The 25,796-nt window shown below is 40.0% G+C and overlaps 2 protein-coding genes across 4 annotated transcripts in view; one reads left to right on the top strand and one right to left on the bottom strand.

Moving 5' to 3' along the window:
• The window catches only part of Smc4 (structural maintenance of chromosomes 4), a 29,781-nt gene extending 24,414 nt beyond the window's left edge, over positions 1-5,367 (top strand). For both annotated transcript variants that reach the window (XM_027391767.2, XM_035451001.1), the window contains 7 exons: positions 951-1,140; positions 1,882-2,026; positions 2,243-2,416; positions 3,192-3,374; positions 3,484-3,716; positions 4,569-4,752; positions 4,964-5,367. In XM_027391767.2, coding sequence (XP_027247568.1) covers positions 951-1,140; positions 1,882-2,026; positions 2,243-2,416; positions 3,192-3,374; positions 3,484-3,716; positions 4,569-4,752; positions 4,964-5,116 — 1,262 coding nt within the window. In that variant the 3' untranslated portion in view covers positions 5,117-5,367. The remainder of the gene's footprint in view (positions 1-950; positions 1,141-1,881; positions 2,027-2,242; positions 2,417-3,191; positions 3,375-3,483; positions 3,717-4,568; positions 4,753-4,963) is intronic.
• A 1,264-nt stretch (positions 5,368-6,631) lies between these two features.
• Trim59 (tripartite motif containing 59) lies at positions 6,632-19,003 on the bottom strand. 2 transcript variants are annotated; one of them, XM_027391771.2, is made up of 3 exons: positions 18,940-19,003; positions 17,918-17,991; positions 6,632-9,602 (listed from the first exon to the last, which is right to left on the bottom strand). In XM_027391771.2, the coding sequence occupies exon 3, from the start codon at positions 9,597-9,599 to the stop codon at positions 8,388-8,390; it is 1,212 nt and encodes a 403-aa protein (XP_027247572.1). In that variant the 5' UTR covers positions 9,600-9,602; positions 17,918-17,991; positions 18,940-19,003; the 3' UTR covers positions 6,632-8,387. The 2 variants fall into 2 exon arrangements, with proteins under 2 accessions (XP_027247572.1, XP_027247573.1); XM_027391772.2 differs by lacking the exon at positions 18,940-19,003 and adding an exon at positions 18,616-18,791.
• Positions 19,004-25,796: the final 6,793 nt, after the last annotated feature.

The raw sequence follows: 25,796 nt of genomic DNA, 5'->3' as shown, positions 1-25,796 counted from the left end.
ATTAAAGAATAATTTCCACTGGGCAGTGGTGGTGCACGCCTTTAATCCCAGCACTTGGAAGGCAGAGGCAGGCGAATCTCTGAGTTCCAGTCCAGCCTGGTCTACAAAGCTACACAGAGAATCCCTGTCTCGAAAGAGAAAAAGAATAATTTCCATCACTACCATCAAAGGAACTACTGTCCTTTCAAGTTACATCTTTGAAAAGTTTTACTGCAACTCCACCTAATGTAGTCCACATCATCAAAATCAGTCACTGCTTATACTAAGGAACTGACTTGCTAGCCAAAGCCGGGAAGTTCATCATTTTTGCCTTCTACACTGCACAGCTAACTTCAGTTGATTTGACCTAAGTAGACCTGGGATAACATGTTTTTAGAACAGGGAAGACCCACCAATCATCTTGTGACCTTCACTGTGTAATAATGTGGAGGACTATTTTAATTAAGCAAAAGGAAATACCCAATTTCTCCAGACCTGAAAAAAGCTAGTCTTAGGGAAAAAGTCATGTATCAAACATTCAGTGAAATGCTTTAAGAAAGGTTGAGAAAATAAAACCATTAAGAAATAAATGTGAGGCTGGAGAGATGACTCAGAGGTTAAGAGCACTGACTGCTCTTCTAGTGGTCCTGAGTTCAATTCCTAGCAACCACATGGTGCCTCACAATCGTCCCTGTTGAGATCTGGTGCCCTCTTCTGGTGTGCAGATATACATGGAAGCAGAATATACATAATTTTTACAAAAAGAAAGAAATGTGTTGAGCAGCTTAACCAGAGTTTAACTTTGTATGTTAAAATACCATTTGTTTTTTTTAAAAAGGTGTTCTAAGTTTTTCCCTAAATACCTGAAATTTGATACCATGTATCAGATTAATTGAAAAAAATCTATATCCACCAAACGATAGTTACTAACATAGAAAAATGAATTCAACTGTGCCATTTTTTAATTTCAGAATATGATGCTGTGGCTGAGAAAGCTGGTAAAGTAGAAGCTGAGGTTAAACGGTTACATGATACCATCATAGAAATCAACAACCGAAAACTCAAGACCCAACAAAACAAACTGGATATGATAAACAAGCAACTGGATGAATGTGCTTCTGCTATTACTAAAGCCCAAGTAGCAATCAAGACTGCTGACAGGTAGAGTGTGTACTTCCTTGCTTGCCATCATCCCTGCCTGGACAATGCAAAGAGTAGTTAGTATTGCATTGGATGTTAGTTACTAAATTTCACTCCCACTATCCAGCAATGCTTTGAAAAGGAAAAAGCTTAAAATGAAGATTTATCATTTGTCTAATTTAAGAAGAAACAATAAACTGATAAACAGGGTATGCCTTAGAAAAGTTGGAATATCATATCCTAGTTTTTCAAAGCATAGACATTAGTCTTGTTTCTCTAGCATAGAAAAGTAGATATACCATAGCTAGGTAGTTGAAACAGGAAGTGGTAAGAAAAAAAGCTCTAAATCAAATCTTTTACAAACATTTTTTATTTATGTATTATCTGTTGATCCATTTAGCTAAAAGAAAGAAACTAGGAAATCATTTGTTAGCAGCAGAAAGTATGCTTGAAGATAGTTTTGAAAAAAGAAAGAACTCACTGAGCTGGGCATGGTGGCACAAGCCTGTAATCCCAAAACACCAGAACTCATAAGGCAGAGTCAGGCACATTTCTGTGAGTTCCAAGAGAGACCTTGTCTCAGAAGAAAACCTTGTTGGATGTCAAAAGAGTTTTATAATCTATTAGGTTACTGCAACAAAGTCTACTAGATGCTTACATGAGGAGGCTTAATGGAAATTTTTAGTAAAACATACAACTGAGGATGATTCCGGTAAATCACAAATTCCGGTAAATGTCATAAATTGTTGTTTGCTTCTTTAGAAATCTTAAAAAGGCACAAGATTCTGTATTACGTACAGAAAAAGAAATAAAAGACACTGAGAAAGAAACAAATGACTTAAGAGCAGAACTAAAAAATGTTGAAGACAAAGCAGAAGAGGTCATAAAAACTACAAATACTGCAGAGGTAAGATATGTTTCTGTGTTACAGGACAGATGACATTTGAAGCAACAACAAGTGTTGGTGTAAGTTAAAATTTGTGTATAGCAAAATATGAGAGCTTTCTGTGAATCAAAATTTTTATTAAAGTGAGTCATGAAGAGAAATTGCTAACAATGTAATGTAAAAATATCTATTTCACTTGTGGAGATGGTATTTGTCACAGTTCTTCTTGATTTTTAGGAGTCATTGCCAGAAATCCAGAAAGAACATCGTAATCTACTTCAGGAACTAAAAGTTATTCAAGAAAATGAACATGCTCTTCAGAAAGATGCACTTAGTATTAAGTTGAAGCTTGAGCAAATTGATGGCCAGATTGCTGAACATAATTCTAAGATAAAATACTGGCAAAAGGAGGTGAGATACTGCCATTTAATTAATTTTAGAGCCTTTCTGAGGGCTGGAGAGATAGCTCTTTGATTAAGAACACTTGCTGCTCTTGTAGAAGACCCAGGTTCAATCCTAGCGCCATGTGTCAGATCACAACCATCTGTAATTCCAGTTCCGAGAAATCCAACACCCTTTCCCATCTTCCTAGGACACCAGGCACACATATGGTGCACATACATACATGCAGACAAAACACTCATGTCCATTTTTTTAAAAAGACTTTTGTATTGTAGGAGTGGGTGTTTTTTCTAGTTTTGGAAGTATGTTATGATTCTTTATTCCATAATCACTTTTCATTTATAAGGGATATAATAGACACTTTAGATTTAATAAGTACATAAAAATTAGTGATCTTTAGAATAGTGCCAGTACCTTCTCAGCCCAGCACTTGTGTGCTAAGTAGTCATGGTTCATTACTATTTTTGTGACTGTCATTTTTTCATGTTTAGACTTAATAAGCTGAGAACTAGAGAGATAGTCCAGTGGTTACAAGCACCTGCAGCTTTTACAGAGGATCCATAGCTTGGTTCCCCACACCCACATCAAATGGCTTTAAACCAACCACCAGCTCTACAGGATCTGATGACCCTCTTCTAGGATCTCTGGCATCTACAAACATGACATGTACACACACACACACACACACACACACACACACACACACACACACACACACACACACACACACACACGTGTAAAAATAAGGTCATCCTGGTTTTTATCTCTTCTCAATTCTCCTTAGATTTCAAAAATAAAATTGCATCCTGTAGAAGACAGTCCTGTTGAGACGGTATCTGTTCTAAGCCCAGAGGATCTTGAGGCAATCAAGAATCCAGATTCTATAACAAATCAAATTGCACTCCTGGAAGCTCAGTGTCATGAAATGAAACCAAATCTTGGTGCCATTGCAGAGTATAAAAAAAAGGTATGAGGGAATTATTTCTAATAGTCTAAAATAAGTTATTTGATTTTGCAAAATGAGCAATGCTAATTCTCAAGATTTGTGTGTAAACATTATTTTACAATCTTCACAGGAAGAATTATATTTGCAAAGAGTAGCAGAATTGGACAAAATTACTTCTGAAAGAGATAGTTTTAGACAAGCATATGAAGATCTTCGAAAGCAAAGACTGAATGAATTTATGGCAGGTTTTTATATAATAACAAATAAATTAAAGGAAAACTACCAGATGCTTACTTTGGGAGGAGATGCTGAACTAGAGCTCGTGGATAGTTTGGATCCTTTTTCTGAAGGAATCATGTTCAGGTTTGTAAGATTTGAATACTACATTTTTTCTAAATCCTTAATACTTCTTGGGAGTGTGGTATGAAGGTTCTTTTATTTGGTGATAAATACCAACTCGTTTATGTGCTTGTCAGTTTACAGAATAAAATATTTGCAGCCGGGCGTTGGTGATACATGCCTTTAATCCCAGTACTCGGGAGGCAGAAGCAGGTGGATCGCTGTGAGTTTGAGGCCAGCCTGGTCTCTAGATGAGTGCCAGAATAGGCTCCAAAGCCACACAAAGAAACCCTGTCTCGAAAAACCAAATAATAATAATAAAATAAAATATGCAAATTATACAATATCTAGATCATCTTTTAAAAAAAAATTTATCTTCAAAGCCAGATTTGATAATGCAATCATCTTTAATCCTGGGAGATAGGAGCAGAAACAGAGCACAAGCCAGGTAGCCAGGCTTAGCAGCAATGAAATGACTGTCCGACAAGGTAGAAAGGCCTTCATCAACACCAAACACTTTTTATTGTAAAATTCATTAAGAGAAAAGTAGTAGCTATAGCTTATTGTTTAAATCTTAAAATTATGGTAGATGCTCCTAATATGTTCATCTTCCAGTAACCTTTCTGTAAAGTAACTAGATACAAAAAACGCCAACAGCCAGGCCATGGCGGGTGTGTACATATAAACCCAGCACTCAATTGGTTTAGGAAGAAGGATCACAAGTTTTAAGAAAAATAAAAGTCATTATCTACTGAGATCACCCTGTTCAGGAAACCAAAATATTTGTGAAAAGCAACATACAGATTTAGCAAGGAAAAGTGCTTAGTGTTAATTATGGGAAACACTGTCTTCAAGTTTTATCCGTTCTTATTTCAGTGTTCGGCCACCTAAGAAAAGTTGGAAGAAGATTTTTAACCTTTCAGGAGGAGAGAAAACCCTTAGTTCATTGGCTTTAGTGTTTGCTCTGCACCACTACAAACCCACTCCCCTCTACTTCATGGATGAGATCGATGCAGCACTGGATTTTAAAAATGTGTCCATTGTTGCATTTTACATATATGTGAGTAAATCTGCGAATTTTGTGTTTTATTTCTTGCTATCAGGAGTTTCAATTTACAAAAATTCCTGTCAATCTTAAATACTTTCATGAATTGTCCGTTATCCAGGCAATCATTACATTAACCATCTATGTCAGAATTATTGTCCGAAAATTTTGTGGATTAATGTTTGCATATTTATTGTGACTTAACTGTTCCTCTTTTTCTTTTTAGGAGCAAACAAAAAATGCCCAGTTCATAATAATTTCTCTTCGGAATAATATGTTTGAGATTTCAGATAGACTTATTGGAATTTACAAAACATACAATATTACCAAAAGTGTTGCAGTGAACCCAAAAGAAATTGCATCTAAAGGACTTTGTTGAACTTTAATATATGAAGATTCTTCAAGTTTAATTTACCTAGATTTAGTATTTCTAGGTTTTATCTGTAAATGATTAAGTTGTATAAAGTAAATTTTTCTAAGTTGTATGGCAAATGGTTTCTGTTTTATAATGTCTGAAGCAATTGTATCCATTTCTATATTATAAAATGAGGAGTCTGGCTGGTTTGGGTTTTTTTTTTAACATAATTCCTTACTCAGTTGTATAAAGTACATTTTCTAAGTTGTATGACATGGTTTCTGTGTTATTAGTGATAATGTCTGAAATTGTATCTATTTCTGTATTATAAAATGAGGTGGTTTGGTTTTTTTTTTTTTTTAACATAAATTCTTTATTGATTCCTTGGGAATTTCACATCATGTACTCCCAGTCCTTCGCCCCTGTAGCGTGTCCTCCAAATATTAAAAAAACAAAAATAACCATCTTGCTCCTCTGTCCTTCATCAGGAGCTGCAGTGTATCACAATTTACCCTTTTGTTCAATCAGGCCCACCTGCAGAGTATTCATCTCAACGAGTAGTTGTTCCTGTTCAAGGCCTCTGGATAGATACCATTATCACTGGCCCCTCATCAAAACTGTTAGTATTCAGGCATTTGTACTGGCCTGTCCTTGGGGTTCTGACTGGATATACCCTCAGGTGCAACCTCTAAGCACCATTCAACATGTTCCAGTTTTTAGAGTGCCCTGCCCACCTCCCATCTTTCTCTCCGCCCCCCTCTTAAGCATATCTCTCTGCCTATCCTCTTCTGCCACTCCTACCCCTAGAGGCTGGTCTTCCCTCCCCACTTTTCCCATTCACTTTTCCCCAATAAAAAATCCTCCACCCAAGCTCTGCCTCATGGTGTCTTTCACACACTGCTTTAAGATGAAAACAAACTCATCTTAGGATACCCCACTGTTCCCTTGAATCATGGAGATGGTTTTTGTTTTCTAGAACCAATTCCTTCACATGCTCCAGCAGGTCATAGATGGGGCAGATGCTTAGGTCTGGGTGATACCTGAGCTGGTAGGTTTAGGCCACTGGAACTGACCCTCTCCACCCCCCAGGGAGGGGCAGAGCCAGATCTCCCTAGTCCCAGCCATGCCATCAAGGCCATCTCTCCCATTGGGGACAGGACCAGCTCTCCTTTTAGTGTCTAGCAAGGAGCAAGATCAGTGAGAATGGTTTGGTTTTGTGTTCAGTGTGACCCATCTGACCTCAAACTCTGATTTAAACTATAACAGACATTACACCATCTCTTGAGTGTAGTCCCAGGGTCAGAGGCAGGCAGTATCATATATGAGGATCATGGACTACCTATGTAGGCTAATGCATAAACTCCAGCAGAGAAAACTGGGGAGAAGGGTGTAATCACAGGATGACATGGGACACAAAACAAGTTGTTTGCATATCTAAATCTTGTAGGTCAAAATATTTGCCCTATTAAATGCCAAATGCCTCCTACCATGGAACATGATTCAAAATAACGCCACTACAAATTAGAAACATGCTACAAATGATTGTGAAATTGAAACTAATTTTAATAACTAGTATGATGGAATTCAAAGCTAACTTCAAAAAAAGACAAGCCAGAAGCTGTATGAAAATTCCAAAGCCACCACTTCCTAAGCCATTCAATAAAATACCAAGTTTATTCAAATATATTGTTACACACAAAGCCCAGGATTTCCAAATGTGTGTACTTTAAATTGTACAATCTCAACCTCCTGGTAAAAATATAAAAGTTTTAAGTATATAGTTACTCTTACCAGAAAACAAAGAGTTGTATAATAAAAACTGCCAAGCATATAAGGTAACAACACTAGGCATATGCTTGTTTAGATTGGTTCCAATGAAACAATCTATCTACTCCAGTTTTTTTAAGCATTATACAGAGAAAAATGAGTTCTCCCACCTAATATGGCACTGCATTGCTCTGATGATGTTTCTCATTTATACAGTTGATAACGTCTTGAAAAATGTCTTAGCTAACATTCTTTGCTTGCTAGCTAATATTTACATTTAAAAACACTCCAGTGTGTCATGCATCTGTGAAGAACTGGACATGGTTTCCCTTCACCTCTGTTACATCTTCCAAACAGCCTCAAGATAGAGATATAGTAACTGCTAGATAAAATCTGATTCTGTTTAAGTGGACCTAATGACTTAATCTTAGCGATAAACTTTTCAGCATTGTTCTAACCTTGAATTTGAATACAGCTTTATCTATAGTGAATCTAAAGGGCTAATAATCTGACCTTTGAAATAAGGTCCCCAGAAGTGGTGATTCAATAGCCCATTTGGGATTTCTGAATAAAAATCAAGTTTGTGTTCAACATTTCAATGGCAGTGAACCAAAGCTGCACTGCAAACATGCTAGTTCCTGTCAAGGGAATCAAATCAAAGGTTCTGCCTTCATGAGCTCTTCTAAGACTAGCCAGCTTCATACTTGTAATTTACAGCACTTGAGCTACAGTGAGACCATTTTAAGACAAATAGTTTTCATGATAACAGATCTACTAAATGAATCACGTCAACATGATTGTGCTAATGCACGTTTCCTACAGTTTTTATATAAGAACAAGACTTAAAACACCACAAAAGCAAAATATATGCTTTTATTGCTTTGTGGTGCTGGAGCCAGTAGACAAGACAGGGGCTCTGCCACCAGACCTTTCCATTTTGGGCATCTCACTTGATATCCAGGCTGACCTTGACTCAGATTCACCAGCCATTAAACTCGGCTCCTAAATGTAATCTATTTATATAAAACAAGTACTACACACTTGATTTATCCAAAAGCTCTATTTGGAATGAATGCTCTTAAATTTATTAACAATTATGTTTGGCCAAGAAGATGTTTAAGCAATCCTGGCCTGATTTTTAAAACTTGCCACCTCCATCTACACATTGAAAAGCTTCAAATCATGTCAAAACAGGCATGTGGATCTCAAGGAGCTTTTGTTTTTTTAATCTAATACCTATATATACAAAGAACTGAAAGCTAACTACGGCAGCATACAACATTAAAAAAACAAAAGCTTGTTAAACAGAATATAACATTGACTATCAAGCCAATAAAATACTCAAATAAAAAATCATTTGATTTATCTTTCAGATAATGTATCATTTCTGACACCATTTCTATCCAACCAAGGAAGATTCATCATATTTCTATGTAAGCTTGCTATTTATGCTACCCTGACTTCCATCTAGCAATGGTAAGCCTCTGCAATAAAGAATAAGCCCACTTACAATTGTTGATTTGGGTTTTCAACGAGAAACTATTTTCCACATGAATTCCTTTAACAAATATAAAGGATAGCATACCATATTTTTTAAGTCACATAAATTATTAGATAAACTTTGGTAAACAGACAAAGAGACTTCAGAGAAACATATTGAAGTGATTTCATTTAAGAAGGTGATTATGTGTTGGTTGAAAAGGAGTATCAACATTAATATCACTGAAATTAGTGAAACTATAACAATATTTAAAATTTTAAAAAATTCGATTTCTTTTTCATCCTTGTCAGGCCAGGAACATGGCATCCTTCTTGAAGAAATTCTCATTTCAGGAATGACAGCTTTCTTAATATGTCCAATTTCTGTTCTGCTCCATTCTTCCTTTAATACTTTGCTTACTCGAGGATAAATTTCAACAGGCTTAGCCTCAGGAAGTGGTCTTCGTTTCAACATCTGCACACGTTGTCGGACATCATCAATTTTTTCTAGAAATTTAAGAGGAGACTCATCTTGTAAAGATGTAGTCACTGTCATTAACTCAAGTTGTTGTTCTCTTATCTCCTTCACTCTTTCAATCTGTGGAGTGTATTCTTGATTAATCAGCTTGCCAACATCACAGAGAGCTGCCAAAAATTTTTTTTTCTTCTGTTCTAATGCATCAGTAAGCTCCTTAAAGTACTGGAGAACAACCTCCTTATCACCTTGAAGCATTTTCTCAGAATGACATTTCTGTTCTTCAAGCTTTTCAATAAGACGAGTGATATCTGTCCAATGTGTGTCCGTTAACTGTTTAAACAACTTCTGAGGTGTATCTTTTTCTTTCAAATAGGCACTTTGAAGGTCATCTATAGGATGACCATGATGTTGGCCTATAGTAAGACAATGGCCACAAACTAATTTTTTATCTAGTAGACAATAAACATTTAATGGTTGCCTGTAATGTTCAGGGCAGGTGACAACATCTGGGTGGTCTTCTTGCTGGTACTTTTCAATAATTGCTCTTAATGCAAAATTTACAGGTAAGGATTCTATACCAGTTGAAGCAATTTCAATAATACTTCTGCAGTTAGGGCACTTGAGTGGAATTCGCAAAGGTCTCCATATATAAAAGTTACCAGATGCCTGAAGAACATTTTCCAAACAATTTCTACAAAATGTATGAGAGCATGGTAGTACTCGAGGATCTTCAAAAATACTGTAACAAATGGGACACGTTAACTCCTCCTCAAAATTGTGCATTTCCTGTCAAGACAAAAAAAAAAAAAATTTAAGCATATATCTGGCACATACTATGTTAAGATTTTAGGCATGATCTTCGAATTAAATACTGTATTTGCCATTTAAAAGAAAAGCAGAGATTTCTTTTTAGATGACGCTTTCTTAGTAAGTAAGTGGATCACCTTAAGAGTTTATTCCTTTCAACAAAATCTCAAATAATTTGTAATAAAATGCTTCAAATCAGTCAATCTGGTTTTATGTAATGAAGGCTACACTTCAGTTGAAGTCTACTTAATAATTACTATTATTATATGGAAGTCATTACTTTCTAAGATACCAAAGTAAAAAGTACACTGGTGGTACACACCTTTAATTCCAGCACTGGGGAAGCAGAAGCAAGTGGATCTCTGTGAGTTTGAGGCCAGCCTGGTCTATAGAGCAAGTGCCAGGACAGGCTCCAAAGCTACACAGAGAAACCCTGTCTCAAAAAACAAAAAACTTAAGGAATAAACAAAACTATACATTCCATTTAAAGTGAGGGGGAAAAAGTACCTGTTTGTGATCGTTTTGGTTTTTTGCTGAGATAAATGCTAGAGTTGCAGGTATGAGGCATCACCCCAGCTTCAATGATTCTTACATTTGAATTCTCTACAAATTATTACTATTAATGTAAGATCAGCATATAGCAATTCCTATTTCTTCCTCTCTTTTCCTTTTGCCTTTTTTTTGTGTGTATGTGTGTGATACTAATAATCAAACTGAAGGCCTCTACATGTTAGGCAAATACTTAACAATGAGTTATACAACCCGGGATCCAAACCTATACTGAGGTTTTCTAAAGCGGTAATTTTAACTTGAAGATTTGAAAGGGAAAAAAGTTAATTATAATTAGCATTAGCAATAAAAATGATTTGAAAAACAGGAGCTGATTGTGGTGATAAGTACTGATTGAAAAGTGAGAATCTAAAACAAATGGCAAAGAAAATAAAGGATACCACTCATCTATTTCCTTCACTTACAATGTTAGAGAGGCTCAAGAGATAGTTCTGTGGTTATGACTGCAAACTTGTTCTTCCAGAGGACCAGAATTCAGTTCCCAGGACACAAGGAAGCTCACAACCACATATAAAACTAGCTCCAGGGTATCCAACACTTTCCCAGTACCCGTACATACCTGCCTCACAACACTCATGCACACACTTGCCCTTTTTAAAAATGTAGCTCAAGAATATCCCTAAAGCAGAAAAATGAACCCATCAATTGTTCAGAGATTCACTGACAGATGATGGTCCTCCATCAGCTATTAATATTTCCAACAAAAGGTGGCAGTTCTGCAGCCTACCTCAAAACTGCCTATCCTTTGGCAGGCAAAACTCACTGTTTAAAAGAACCTTAAACAATCCTAGGTGTTCTTTATAAAGAATATAAAAGTTGCCAAAATGGCCGGGCGGTGGTGGTGCATGCCTTTAATCCCTGCCTTTAATCCCAGCACTCGGGAGGCAGAGGCAGGTGGATCTCTGTGAGTTCAAGATAGCCTGGCCTTCAAGAGCTAGTTCCAGAACAGCCTCCAAAGCCAGAGAAACCCTGTCTCAAAAAAAAAAAAAAAAAAAAAAAAAACTACCAAAACCTACATAAACTAGTTCCAGATTAAAAGTTCATAAAAAATGGGGCTACGGAAGTAATTTAGTAGAGTGTGGTATCTTGCATCTCCAGCGTCACCAAAAAGTTTGTAGCAATAGCAACTAAAAGTAACTAATTATTCTTTAAAGCCCCACCCAATCTGTTTCCTTAGCTCTAACCATCTGAGACTGCCATTACCCAGATTAAGTGTCTTCATGAATTTAATTAAAGAGACATTTTACTTCAAGCTCTGAACAAGACTTCATAAGAATGTAACATTTATATTATGTATCAGAATATAAGCCTCCTGTAAGGTCAGAAATAGTATCTAAACAATAGCAGTGTTAACAGTGATCTGGGCTTTCAAATAATAAAATCTCTTAGAAGCAATGAAGAGGCCATCAGAAAATATCTCATGTATTGTCTGACAATATTCAGGATCCAAAGGGAGTCAAGTTGTGGCATGTAGAAACTAAGTCTTGACCTGCACAGGATCCCAGGAAACAAATGACTGAACAACAGTACAGAAGGCGACAGTCATTGAAAAGAAACACAAGTGAATGCACATTTAGAAAAGGCCTTTACAACTTTATCCCACACCCACAGAGAGCTGTGAAGTCATACAAAAATTACCGAAGAAAAACAAATCTGTTTCTCAGAGTACTTCAATGACCTCAAAATGTACAATGAAGGAAAATACAGAATAGTTATTTGAAAGGAATAAAATTTAAGCAATGAACATACATTCAAGCCAGATTTAGTATTAGCTATTTGGTATGCAGGTAGCAAAACTTCAAGAAAATTAGATTTTAGGACTAGTTTGCTTACACATTAAATAGCTCTAGTATTATTAAATCTTCAAAGTTCTATTTCGTGTGTCTCACAGGAAGCTAGGGAGGGGTTTGGACATGGCTCAATGGAAAACCATTTACTAATGCAAGCTTGAGGACCTGAGTTTGAATCCCCAGAATCCATGGAAAGCTGGACACAGTACATATCAATAAACCAGGCATGCAGACAGCAAAACGGAGGCAGAGGTGGGAAAAAAAAAAAAAGTCTCCAAGAAGTTAGAAGGAGACCCCCCACACATGTCCTGGGAGGAGAAGGCAACATACATATTTGTACAAATATAAAACACTCAATTTTGGGGACAGGGGGAAGTGAGAATCTCTGAGAATCCATTTAATGACCCTATAGCTCAACTTTTAAGTTGTAAGAAGTTTCTTACTGATTTGCCAGACTGACAAAAGTATACTGGGAGGGGGGATAAAAAGAACTAAAATTTTTCTTATTAAAAAAAGCCAAAGCTAGGTGTGGTGGCACCTGCCTTTAATCGCAGCACTCATGATGCAGAATCAGGAAGTTTGAGGCCAGCCTGGTCTACAGAGTGAGTTCCAATACAGCCAGGGCTACAAAGAAGCCCTGTCTCAAAGAACTCCCCCAAAAAGTCACTTAATAAAAATGTCAAATCTTCATTATTTTGAATGTGTGTTATAGATGTGAGTAGGTGCATATGTTCGTCTCAGTGAGCATGCAGTCAGGACATTTGTTCTTGCCTTCTTCCATGGCTTCCAATAACTAAACTCTGCTCACAAGCTTCCATCACAAGCACTCAGTAACTAAGCCATCTTGCCAGCCCCAAAACATGGGGGAAGTAATGCAAATACATTAAAGTGAAGCTGGGCGTAGAGTTGCATGCCTTTCATCCCAAGCACTCAGGGAGCAGAAGCAGCAGGAACCTGTGAGTTCAAGACCAACCTAGACTACACAGTGAGTTCCAGGACAGCCAGAGCTACACAGTGAGAACCCATCTCAAAAATAAGGAATAGAAGAAAGTATCATCAACTTTTATATTGTTTCATTTAATCAGCATACAGCTAAAAATATAATTAACTATTAAAAGACAGAGACAGACAATCCTACAAGTGGCCAGGCAGAAATGCACAATGCAAACCAAGAAAACATCAGCAGTGGGATATGGCAGAAGGATTAAAAGTTTGAGGCCCTCCTGAGAGCTATACAAATGAGACCCTGTCCAAAAAAAAAAAAACTGAAGACCACAGTTACCTCTTATACATGCTGTTCTGTAATACAACCTAGCCACTACTTCTTTTATCAAGAGATGAGTCTATTTGCCACTACCACTCCCAGAAACTTTTGTATAGATCACATGCCTGCTTTGACCAACAAGCAATGCTTTGAGTTCTGGGTATAAGCCTTAAACCAAGTGGATCAAGCCGGGCAGTGGTGTCCACACACCTTTAATCCCAGCACTAGGAAGACAGAGGCAGGCAGATCTCTGAGTTTGAGGCCAGACTGGTCTACAGATTGAGCTCCAGAACAGCCAGGACTACACAGAGAGACCCTGCCTCAAAAAAAAAAAAAAAAAAAAAAAAGGGAAGCCATGTGTATCAGTTCCTTTTCTGTTGTTAATAAAACATCATGGCCAAGGCAATTTATAGAAAACAGTTTATTCTAGCTTACAGTTCCAGAAGATAAGAGTCCATGACAGCTGGAGTGGGAGACTGAGAGATTCACATCTTTAACAGCAAGCATGAGATAGAGAACAGAAAGTGAGGTAAGACTTTCAACTCTCAAAACAAACCCCACTGACAAGCAAGGCTGCATAATCTCTACAACAGTACCACCAACTGGGGGCAAAGTGTTCATTTCAAATGCCTAAACCCATGGGAGACATTTTTCATTAAAACCATACCTAGCAACCAGCTACTGTGCAAGACATCTAGGCTACCTGGATTTTTAGAAACAGCACTAAGATGCCAGACATGTTAGTAAAAAGGCCTTCTTGGGCATAGCTGGCCAAGCTTTCAAATGTTTGTTATACAAAAACAGATAGCCAGAATACATACAAAGCAACAAGGAATGCTGCTGTAAGACAGTATTACAAAATGTCTGTAAGCTTTTTACTTGTATTATCAAGTAAAAAGAAGGAATATAACAAAGATTCCACTAAAAAGTTGTAACTGAGCACAGCAGGACATGCCATGTATCATCCCAGATGCTCCAGAAGCAGAGATAGCAGGATGATTTGAGCATCACTATGGACCATTTCCTAGACCAGCACGGGAAACAGAGTCAGAACCCATTCAAAAGAAAAAAAAATCACAAAAAAAAATAAAATAAATGGAGAAAATTTAGAGAAACTTATTAGAGTTAAGTAAATAAGTTATTAGCTATCTGTTATTGGCAATCCCTGTAGGATGACTGTCAATAACTTCTAGTCCCTAGGGTACTTTCCTAAATCCCCTCCTCTTGAATATGAATTAGACATAGTGATTCCTTTCTGCCATACAAAATGCAGAAATAATAACCTGTTTCAAGTATTCCTCTTCTCTACGCCTCAAAGAACTATTTACCTAATGCTGTAAATATCCCAATGTCTATTTGGTACCTAATGTTTAACAAGGAATAGGGCTGTAGAAATGGCTCAATGGATAAGAGCACTGACTGCTCTTTCAGAGGACCCGGGTTCAAAATTCCCAGCACCCACATGGCATCTCACTACTGTCTGTAATTCCAGTTCCAGGGGACCTGACACCAATGAATATAAAAAAAAATTAGTAAATTAAAAAAAAAAGAAATTCCTTCAAAATAAAAAATTAATTAAAAAAAAAAAAGAAATGGAAACCAGTAAACAAATATGTAAAGACACTTCAAGCCCACAAGTCCACAACTGCAGCAGTGGCAACTTCACATGAGCACAACATGTGACAGACACCCAGTGAAGCCTCTACATTCATGAATTGGGAATAAAATCATTATGAAGCAATCCATTAACACACTATCCTAATCAAGAGAGAAAAGGAATACTGCATGCATTGAGAAGAGGGAAAATATATAGAAAAGGAACAAAAACAGGAAACAAGCCAGATTTATACACAATATCTAGCATAGGTCCACACTAATTTATCTCACAATCTACACAAATGAAGTGTTCAGATTACTGAACAAATCAGTTCAAATGCCTAAAATTGACCCAGGAAAATAAAGCAAACTATATTGGAAATTTTATAAGTTAAACAAGTACTATTTCGGATAGGGGGCTAGGGAGGGTTGTGGCAAGAAATGGTCATGAATTTCTTGTACATCTGTCCCAGAATACAAGTATGCAAATTTCAAGACAATATAGTATGATCCTAAAACCCTGCAGAAATGATACAAACTAAAAAGAGACTTATTTCCAAAACTGGATACTTTATAAAATCCTAAGTACTATATTAGCAAAAAATGAATATAGGGTACATTAAAAGAAAGCCAGCACTTCTAGAGGACCCAGGTTCAATTCCCAGCACCCACACAGCAGTTCACAATTGTCTGTAACTCCCATTCCAGATAATCTGACACCTTCACACAGACATACATGCAGGCAAAACACCAAACGCATAAAGCAAAATAGAGTATTAAAAAAAAAAAAAGAAAGCCAGCCATGATTAGGTGGGGCTTGTAGGTCAATGACACATCAAAGTTCTGGGTTCATTCTCCAAAACGACAACTAAGTGAGATTCTTGTTAATTCAGTAACGGAAAACCTAAAATAATTCACTCAGTGAGGTCAAAGGAGGGTAGAAGTATAACTACATTTAGATTTGAGAAAAACAAGAGTAGCAATCTAGAAACAGAAAGTAGAATGATGGACAAAGCAGCCTGAGGGGGGAGAATTACTACCGTTTAATGTGTAATGACCCTGATAACCAGTGGTACTGAAGATCACACAACAATATGAATATAGGTAATGGCACTAATGGTACACATTTTTATAAGGATTTAGATGGTAAATGTATAATACAATAAAGAATAAGAAAAGGTTCTTGAACTATTTTCTTTCCTCTGCCCAATTATTAATTTTCAATCAATTTAAATAATCCATGTAAAATGTAGTTTCTTCTAATGACCCTTTAAGTTATCAAACAACAGGTTGTTGGTGGGGTTTGGTTTTTGCTTTTCAAGATGAGATGGCTGGTCTCAAACTTAGAGATCGGCCTGCCTCTGCCTCCTCGGTGTTGGAACTAAAGGAGCGTGCCACCACCACCCAGCAACAGGTTGTTTAACATTGGGATGAAATCAAGGGCTAAATTACCTTTTAGTAAATTATTTCACAAATCTCTGTGCTTACATGTAAAACACTTGTAAATCTGTCTTTTCATGAGAAGCGTGAACTACAGTGTCTAATCAGGATACTGGATATAAATAGATTAAATATAAGCATTATTGAATATGCCACTCCTGAGCTTGTGGGGATTTTTGGTTATTTGTTTGTTTTTTGTTTTTCGAGACAGGGTTTCTCTGTGTAGCTTTGGAGTCTATCCTGGCACTCGCTCTGAAGACCAGGTTGGCCTCGAACTCACAGAGACCCGCCTGCCTCTGCCTCCCGAGTGATGAGCTTGTGTTTTTAAGTTTTAATTCAGGAACGGTTAACTACTCTTCATCTTTGAACATGGATGTTATAAAATACTCATTACTCTATAGTTTTGTTGCATTTTTTGAACAGGGTCTCATGTGTTCTAGACTGTCCACAAAACACCAGATGAAAAAAGGTGTCTCAACTCCTGAGTGCTGAGGTTGGAGGCCGGACTCCATCACACAGTGCCGCATTATATTTTACAATCTCTACAGAGCTCAATGCCTTGCCACAGGCCTTCTGGTGAGTCAGCCAAAAGTGTGGGAAAATTCAGGTGGTGCTACTGCCCTGCCAGAGCCTCACAGCTTCGTGGCCCTAACTGATAAAAAAAAAAAAGTCTTCATGGAATTATAAACTTAAGAACTGCTCTGATTAACCAGTACACCTTTAAACCCAGCACTTAGGAAGCAGAAGCAGGCAAGACTTTCTGGTCTACAGAAGTAATTCTAGGACAGCCAAGGCTACACAAAGAAACCCTGTCTTAAAAAACAAAATAAATAATTTTTTTTCAAAATGGAAAACATTCAGCAATATACTTGTAAAAGCAATGTCAATATATACATTACCTCAAGTCAAACTTTTACTTTACCAGGCTAAATTCAGTACCTTGGGCCACTAGAAATGGATGTAGATGTAGTGTTGAGCAGAAAAGAACTGAAATAAAAGCAACTTGAATAGCAAATGCAGTCTGCCAATGTATAAAATAACACCATTTGTGTGCATACCTTCAGGTATGCAGGCATTCTTGAAAAATTTGTTACATAAAAATGAAAATCCTGCAGGGTGGTGGTGGTGGTGGTGGTACTCTCCTCTTTAATACCAACAGAGGCAGGCAATTCTCTGTGAGCTCCAGCCTGATCTACAAAGTGAGTTCCAGAACTGCCAGAGCTGTTACACAGAGAAACTTTGTCTCAAAGTACCAAAAAAGAAGAAAAGAAAGGCAGTGGTGGCACATACCTTTAATCCCAGCACTCCAGGAGGTAGAAGCAGGTGGATGTCTGAGTTGGGAGGCCAGCCTGATCTACTGTGAAAATTCCAGAACAGACAAGGTTACACCAAGAAACCCTGCCTTGAAAAAAAATCCAAAATCAAACAACTAAGGCGAAAATCTTTTAAGTCAATGAGTTTTTTTTTATTTTTCACATAACACTTCTTCCATGAAAAATGGCTAGAATTTTATACATCACCAAAATACATCTTTTTTTTTTCAAGATATTTTAAATTTTACATAATAGCCCAGATCACACACTGTAAAAATGTACTGAGTTTTCTTCATATACACTTAACTTCCCAGCGCTTACCTGGTTTGTTGATCTCCTGACTGGATACTGAATATACTTTATCTTCTCCAACTTTTCCAGGTTCTTTTGTTATTCTAAAATTAAAACAAATGAGTGTTTCAGATTTTTGTAAAGAAAAAAAGGAGAAGAAAATTACATAGGGATGGATGCTTGTTCACTAACTGCGGCTTATCTACCATACCCTATAGCCCAATGGTTGGTTGCTTTTTTTGTTGTTGTTATTCAGAAAAGTAACGACACAAACAGCTACTACAGTCTGCAGTGTGTCTCACTTTCATCTTGAAAAGCTCAACAATTCTGCCACACATAGAACTTTCTACATCATAAAGCATCCGTGAGTCTGGACAATTTTAACCAATACAATGGTGGGAACTAAGCACTCATAATCCGGCTTGATGGTTTTTCTAAGAACATGGGTAACCGTGTGTCGCTGGCTTTGAACCTGGACTCGCTAGTTTACCAGAACGGCCTTGTCCTCACAAGAGATCCTGGCTGTGTGCCGCGCTGGGATTACAGATGTACACTACCATACCCAGCTACAAAGTTTGGGTTGTTTAAACTCCGCAAGACCATGAGAAACAACCACGCGCATCGATTTCATCAGTGCCTAACTACTGACCTAAGTTATTCCCATCAACACAGTTGCCCGCGTCCCGGTTCTGTCCCTGAAATGCTGTGGGACTCTCGCTCAGTTTTACCTATGAAGGTTCACATCTGTCAAATGGGCATAAGTTCTACGTGAACTCCAAACAAAGAAGTAGCTCAACGAGGCAGTCGTCCTGCCTTCTCGAGAACGTCCCGGGCTCAACCGGCCCGCCCGCCTGGTGCCGCGGGGTCCTCTCGGCTCACCCACCAGCCCTTCGCGCGGGAGGGCCCGCCTGCAGCTCCACCCGCGCGCGTGGGGCGAGAGCATGCCCTCAGGAGCCCAGCCCGCCTCCCCGTGCTCCAGTCCCGGGCGGACGCAGCCGGGCAGCAGGGCTCAGAGTCTCCTCCTCTGGGCCGACGGGAGCCGGCGTACTCACCGCGAGCGAGGCTGGCGGCGGCGCGGACGGCAGAGGCTCCGAGGCAGCCTGATGAAACTGTGCGAGCCTCTCGCCCGAGTCTTCAGGTGCCCGGGAGGGGCGGGGCCTCGCGGCGCCACAGCCGCCCCCGAGCAACTTTCAACCGCGCCGCCTCCGCCAATAAGAGGGCGCGGGCGGCCTTTGAAAGTCAACGGCCGCGGGCGAGGCGCCTGCGCACTGGGCGTGCGGCGGGGAAACGCTTCGGAGCCGGGCCGCCGGGTCGGGACGCGCCTCGGGGGCCGGGGTCGCGCCTCGGAGCGGAGGGAAGGGGGCGGGATGGCGCCTGGGCCTCCCGAGGGCGGGACCGAACGGCCAGGGACGCGCGGGCTGCCCGCGGCTTCTGGAGGCGGCTCTGCCGGACTGCTTATTACCGCGACCACGCCCGCGCGGTCTGGCGCTGGAGCTGGCCACGCGGAGCCTTCCATTGTTACCTCACAGGTTCCTTTCCGCGGCCGGTGACTTCACCGCCTGGAGGCCACGGCCTCCGCCCGCCGCACTGAAGCTTCGGGTCCCTGCGTCCCGGCCCCCACCCTTTCCCTGCAGACGGTTACCCGCAAAAGACACGCTCGCTGTACACGGTGTCCCCCTCTGCCCGCCTTCGTCCGCTTTCCTGTGTCGCCTCTCTAACACGGGGGACCAGTAAACACAGTAGTCGTTTTCACTTTCACGGAGAAACTTCATTCCACGGGCGAGACACGCTCCTTGGTCCCGGCTCCTGTCCTAGGTGCACCTGAAAATCACACTCCTGTGTTTAAGGTACACGGGGCTCCGCGCATTGGGCGCTGCCAAAACATTCAAGGCTTAGGCTTTGATTCGGTAGATGACAGAGAAACATTAGGAACAGAAAACAGAATCCAAGATATTAGCGGAGACCTGAGACATCTCAGCCGTCTTCAAATTCAGATACCGAAGAAGTTGGGAACTGTGACACCCACAGATAACTTTATGCGTTTCAGATTTACAGATCCGTTTCAAATATTGAAGTCAGCCTGATTGTTTTTTAACTTTGCCGAAATACTATGCTGTCACATCTTCCATAGCAATACACGCACTACACTTAACATATCCTCCCTCCGTCCCCCCCCCCCCCCGTCCCCCTTAAGAAAGTGTAGTGGCGGGGCTGGAGAGATGGCTCAGTGGTAGCACTGACAAGAAAGTGAAAAGGGTAGTGGCGGCCTGGAGAGGTGGCCCAGCGATGAAGAGCACTTGCTTCTCTTGCAGAGGCCTTGGGGGTCCTAGTACCCACAAGGCAGCTCACAGCCTTCCATAACTCCAGTTCCTGGGGATCCAATGCAGCCCTCCTGCCCACCCACTCTGGTGGCAACAGAATTTTGGTGCATGCACGTAAGGGCAGGTCAACACACACATTTTTAACACTGAAAAATCTTTTTAACGTGTAATCGCCTCTAGAATTAATATGGCCGAGTGTTGATGAGTAGTGAAGTTCTGAGATGTAATTTATGCCTCTTGTTTTCACCTCCGTGCTTCTCTACTACAAGAAGGCAGCAGCAGCACAGACTGGCTGTCGTTTTCCCAAAAACTCTAACATATGAAGGAGTGGATTGAATGCTTGAGACAAGCAGAAACAAAAAGTAGGCGAGTCCCAAAACAGAGGTGCACAGAGTTCAGACAGATGCACGGATAGAAGAAAGTTCCTTTATCAGAGAAGGGCACAGTCCACAGTGGTGGTGTCAGCCTGTGATCCCAACTCTTGGAAGACTGAGACAGAAAGAGCCCCAGTTACAGACCAGTGTGGGCTGCACAGCTAATAACAAGCCAACCTAAGATACACAGCAAGACCTTATCTCAGAGACAGGATGGAAGAGAGGGAGGGAGAGAGAATGGAAGAACACACTACAATTGTGCCTTCCAGGAGTATGGTTAAGAAGTCCATAAAGGCTCTTTCTCACTGTTCCTCTGGAGCAGTGACTTTTCCTGTCTCCCTCTTCTGTCCTCTCTCTGTCTCTGTGTCTCTTTACCTTATTTCCTTATCTCTCCCTCAATAAAACTTTCAAAAAAAAAAAAAAAAAGAGAGAGAGAGAAGTCCATAAAGTTCTCAAGGCTGCCAAACTGAACATGGGGGAGGGGCAGAGAAGTCCAGGTCCAGGAGCCTTAGAGACAGCACATCTCCACAGTGTGACACATTCGAGTTTATGGATCATGACATGCTCTCTATAGATGGTAGTGCTAGCCTGGAAAAGAGAGACGAAAAATTAAGCTAATTAAGAGATTCAAACAAAGATCAAAGCTTAACAGCAATAAACAAAAGAAAAAAAAATCCCATGTGGAGGTGCTTGGGCCTCACAAAAACTTGGTCTACAAAACAGTTCGGCTGCTTTTTTCTAGATTATACTTCCATTGTGACATATGCACTTCCAACAATCCCTTTGTGATAGAATATTTTTAAAAAAGATAAAAAATGGTAAATGCATTTGTTACAGGCATAATATTGGGAAGTGATGAAATAAAACATGAATTCTGGCCTGGGGATGTAGCTCAGTTACAGTGCTCTCCTGGCGTATTCAGTCCCCAAGACTGACTGACAAGCAAATCAGCTTTGTGTCTGTTGATTTCTTGGTACCCCACAGTCTAGTTGCTTGATACCTTCTGTCTTCAGCACTGAAGCAGGAGGTCTTAGCACTGGCTGCTCATCCAGAAGACAGGGTTCAATCCAATCCCCAGCATGGCAGCTCTCAATGGTCATAGGGGATCTGATGCTCTCTTCTGACCTCCATAATCACCAGGCATGCATATGGCACACACATACATGCACATTACAAAGCACACCTGAACATAAGTAAACAGATAAATAGGCTTGGGTTGTTTCCTTGTTGTTTTTAACTGACCGGAGATAACTCAGCAATTAAGATCACTTACCATTCTTCTCAAGTGCCTGAGTTCAGTGCCCAGCATGGAAATGGACCCTTTACAACTGGCAGTAACTCCAGCTCCCAGGGATCTAATGCTGTCACCTGGCTCTGCGGATACCCATACACATATGGCATATACTTACACTGACAATCACTTATACACATAAATAAAAATAAAACTGTAGAAAGTTTGTATCCTTTCTTAGACAAAGAACAATACATTTGTGAAGGAATGACATAACAAACATGTATTTGTATTAGGTGGCCAGTCCTAGGGATATTACTAAAAGATAATGGGTACAGGTAGGAGCCAGTAGAAGCTAAGATTAACTCAAAGAGTTTGTTTGTCTGAGTTCATTGTAGCCCCAACTAGCAGTCTCAAGCCAGCAAGTCCACTTTCTGGTCTTTATACCTGGAAGAGATCCTTCCCACAAGAATTTCCCTGTTTGCTGCAGACAGGAAAATACAGGCCTGGTGGCCCTAAGTCAGAGTTCCTCAAGTGTTTTCAGCTTGTAGTCATCAGCATACCAAGCCAGCCTAGCTTGAGACGGCACTTTGTGAGAGTTAGCACGAACCATTGTGTGGTTAAGAATGTACCCATGCCAAATGTGGTGGTTCACATCTGTAATCCCAGTATTTTGGAGGCTAAGGCAGGAGGATCGCTGCAGGTTAGAGGCCAGCATGGTGAGTTTGAAGACAGCCTGAACTACAAGGTGGGGACCTTATCTCCAAACAAACATACAGAAAAAGAATGTTCTTCACCTGTAATACTTTTCAGAATAGTGGTGGGAAAATATTTAATAGTATATGCCTGTAATGTCAGCACTTGGTAAACTGAGGCAAGAGGACAGCCATGAATTAGAGGACAGCCTGGATGCTAGTGAGACCCTGACTCTAAATAGATAAATAAATAACCATGGTTAAACAAAATTGTCATTGTGTCTTTGTGACCAATTGAAGATTTCAGACCCAGGGAAAATGTTTCTTTTGTTCTGTTCTGTGAGGAGCCATGAAGGTCACACGATGACAGCTTTGTTGCCAGCTCCTACAGAACTGGGTACAAATCTTATCAAGCTCTGCCTTTCCTGGATACATGGCTTAAAACAATGTTAGCCACAGCTTCAAGATAGAAGATTCCAATATCAAATAAATGGTGAGGCAGATCAGGATTTAACAGTAGAACACAGGCACTCAAAGAGTGGTGAGGTGGCCTAGCCTCACATCCTCAGGTATGCAGGGTTGATAGAAGACTAGGGAGAACTCTTTTGGAAAAGCTTGAGAATTGCTTTTAGTCCTACCCTTTCCTCCTACTATCTGCCCTTCACCTCAAACCTAGTAAAAAAGACTGTGGGATTCACTAAATCCTTGGTTAATCCAAGAAGAACAAAGTCATTGCACTGGTGAGTGTTAAAGTGCAATTGCCAAAGGTCCTACCCAATTGTGCCAACTAGAGGGTCAAATAAGCCTCTGCAGAGACATACTACAAGTCAATGCTGTCCTGGATGCTGAGGCAAATATGTATTGAGCCTACAGTACTGCTCAGCCACCAGGTTGGGGAATGTTCGGTGTGATGCCCCCAGTGGTACCCTACCTGGGTTTCTCCACCCACGAAGTAAGTCAGATCAAGCAGAATTGAAAAATTAGAAGAACATGTTTAATCAAGCAAAACAACTCCTGGGTGGGTTCTCTAGTCCCTGAGACCAAGGCCAGAGAAGTCACATACCCAAACTAAAGCAGGGAGATTATATAGTTTGTAGGCAATGGGTGATGACATGTCTGTCACTAGCTGGGTTTATGCCCAAGTATGGTCAAAAACTGAACGCTTTAGGAGGGGACTTGGGATACTGGCAACTTCAGGAGAGGTGCAGCAGTAACAGCCAAGAATGTGAAACTGGGCTTTTTGGTGCCTTCCCTTTGTTTGGAGAGTCTCTGAGTGGGCAGGACTTGGAGAGACAGAAATGTGGTTTCTCAGACCATGAAGGAGCTTCAGGAGCGCTGAAGGTTCCAACTGAACAGAAAGAATTCTGGAGTCTCCAATAGCCACAGAATATTCCCTGAAGAAATGATTCTTTTTTAAAGCATGACCCAGGTAAAGAGAATGTGAACTTCACACATAGAAACTATGGGCTTAATAGCTTCTATGTGTGAGCTTCCATAGTGACTGTGAGCCCTCTGACTTCAATTTCTCCTCCAGCCTCCATACCAACAGCAAGATGGATGGGAATCGCAGTTAAGAAACAGTTGGGGTTAGGGGAAGCTTAGAGAGGAGGCCATTTGGAACAAAGCCAACCCCCTATCTTCCCCATGAGCCAGACACCCCCTTCTAGCTGGCCTTATTTGAGGTGTTGGATAACTATAACTTCAAATAAAATGCCAACAAAATTAATTTCTGAAATGTAGTTTATGGAGGCCTTAGGATTTGGAGTTACCAAGCAATGTCTAGAAAAGTTGTGAGTCTGATGTAGCTTCATCTCCTCAAGGGAAAATCTTTCTCTACTAAGTAGGTTTTTCTTAGTAGGTTTTTTTTTTTCATAGAATTTCATAGATGAGCACTGTATCTACCCCTCCCACTTCCCTCTTCAACCCCTCCCAAATTAATATCTCTTCTTTAAATATATGTAAATATATATAATGTACAGAATCTATTTATCTTTGCTCATAGTACATGTGTCCAAGGCTCACTACTTGGAATTATGGAGTAAGTTTATGTAGGAACTCATCCCTGGAGAAAACTGATTCTTCCTCTCTCAGCAGCCATTGGCCACATGGAGATTTAGGTGTTCATGTAGGGGTGGGGCCATGTGGAATTTCCCTATCTGCATTGGTATATCAATTAGGATGGTTATTATGCCATTGTGGTTTAGGCAACTACATTGGTGAAAGTTCTTGGATGTATTGTCCCTGTTATGTCTAAGGGACATAATCTCACATCTGACTTCCAGGATCTCTGCTTCTTACAACCTTTCTGCCCATTCTACAGTTTTCTATGAGCCTTAAGTGTAGATGCTACTTTGCAGAGGTATCAGTTGGGATGGGGAACCCCACAGTTAACTTATGCTCTGCATTTTGACCATCTGTAGCTCTCTGTAGTAGCCTCCATCTATTGCAAAAAGAAGCTCCTTTGACGAGGGGTGAGAACTACACTTACCTGTGGGTATAAGAATAAGTCCTGTGTCTGAAGTGTGTGGCGTCTTCAGCAATAGGCTCTTACCTTAAAATTCTGGGAGGCAACCACATTAGCTTATATTGTTTTGTGGATTTCTTGGGCTCCCTTGACCAACAACTCAAGAAGAGGCTCCTCATGCCTGGTACTTGGGTTTTTGTTAGATAGTCCATGGCTCGTGGCAGAGGGTAATTTAAACTATATAACTATGTATACACATCATACACATATAGTTAGTTTTAGATAAACACAAGTTATTATTCCTTAAGTCTTTTCAAATATCCTTGGTGTTTTATAGCCCTCCTCTCTCCTCTTCCCTCTTTTACTATGTAGGTTTTTAAATGTAGGTTTTAAAGGGACAGTTGAAGAAGAAAATCAACTTGCTATATAATTGGTATGTTTTTGTTCAAACTACCACTTACTGTGTTGAAAACAAGTCACGATTTCAACCACCTGCCAATGAACAATGGGAGGTCTATTACCCTTAAACAAAACGATGTTTGTTACAGCCAGACAATGTTGGCAGAGATGAGTCTTGTCTTGTGATGGCTTCATCACCACGCACTGCCATTCCTCCCTCCTCCCCAACCCACGCCCCCCAGAGTAAAGCAGAGTCTATTGCTTTTCCATATAGAGCAGCCCTGCATTTCTTGAATTAGCTCCTAACTCGCAAAATCAAGCTGCTTTCACTAAAACAAAGCAAGTCCTTCTCTAATAACAACCCCGGTGTGGAAGAGATGCTGTTTTCTTAATACCAACAGAAAAGATGGCCTCGCAATCTATAT

Source organism: Cricetulus griseus, assembly GCF_003668045.3.
Source record: "Cricetulus griseus strain 17A/GY chromosome 1 unlocalized genomic scaffold, alternate assembly CriGri-PICRH-1.0 chr1_0, whole genome shotgun sequence".
Lineage (NCBI taxonomy): Eukaryota > Metazoa > Chordata > Mammalia > Rodentia > Cricetidae > Cricetulus > Cricetulus griseus.
This window is presented reverse-complemented; position numbering and strand designations above follow the sequence as displayed.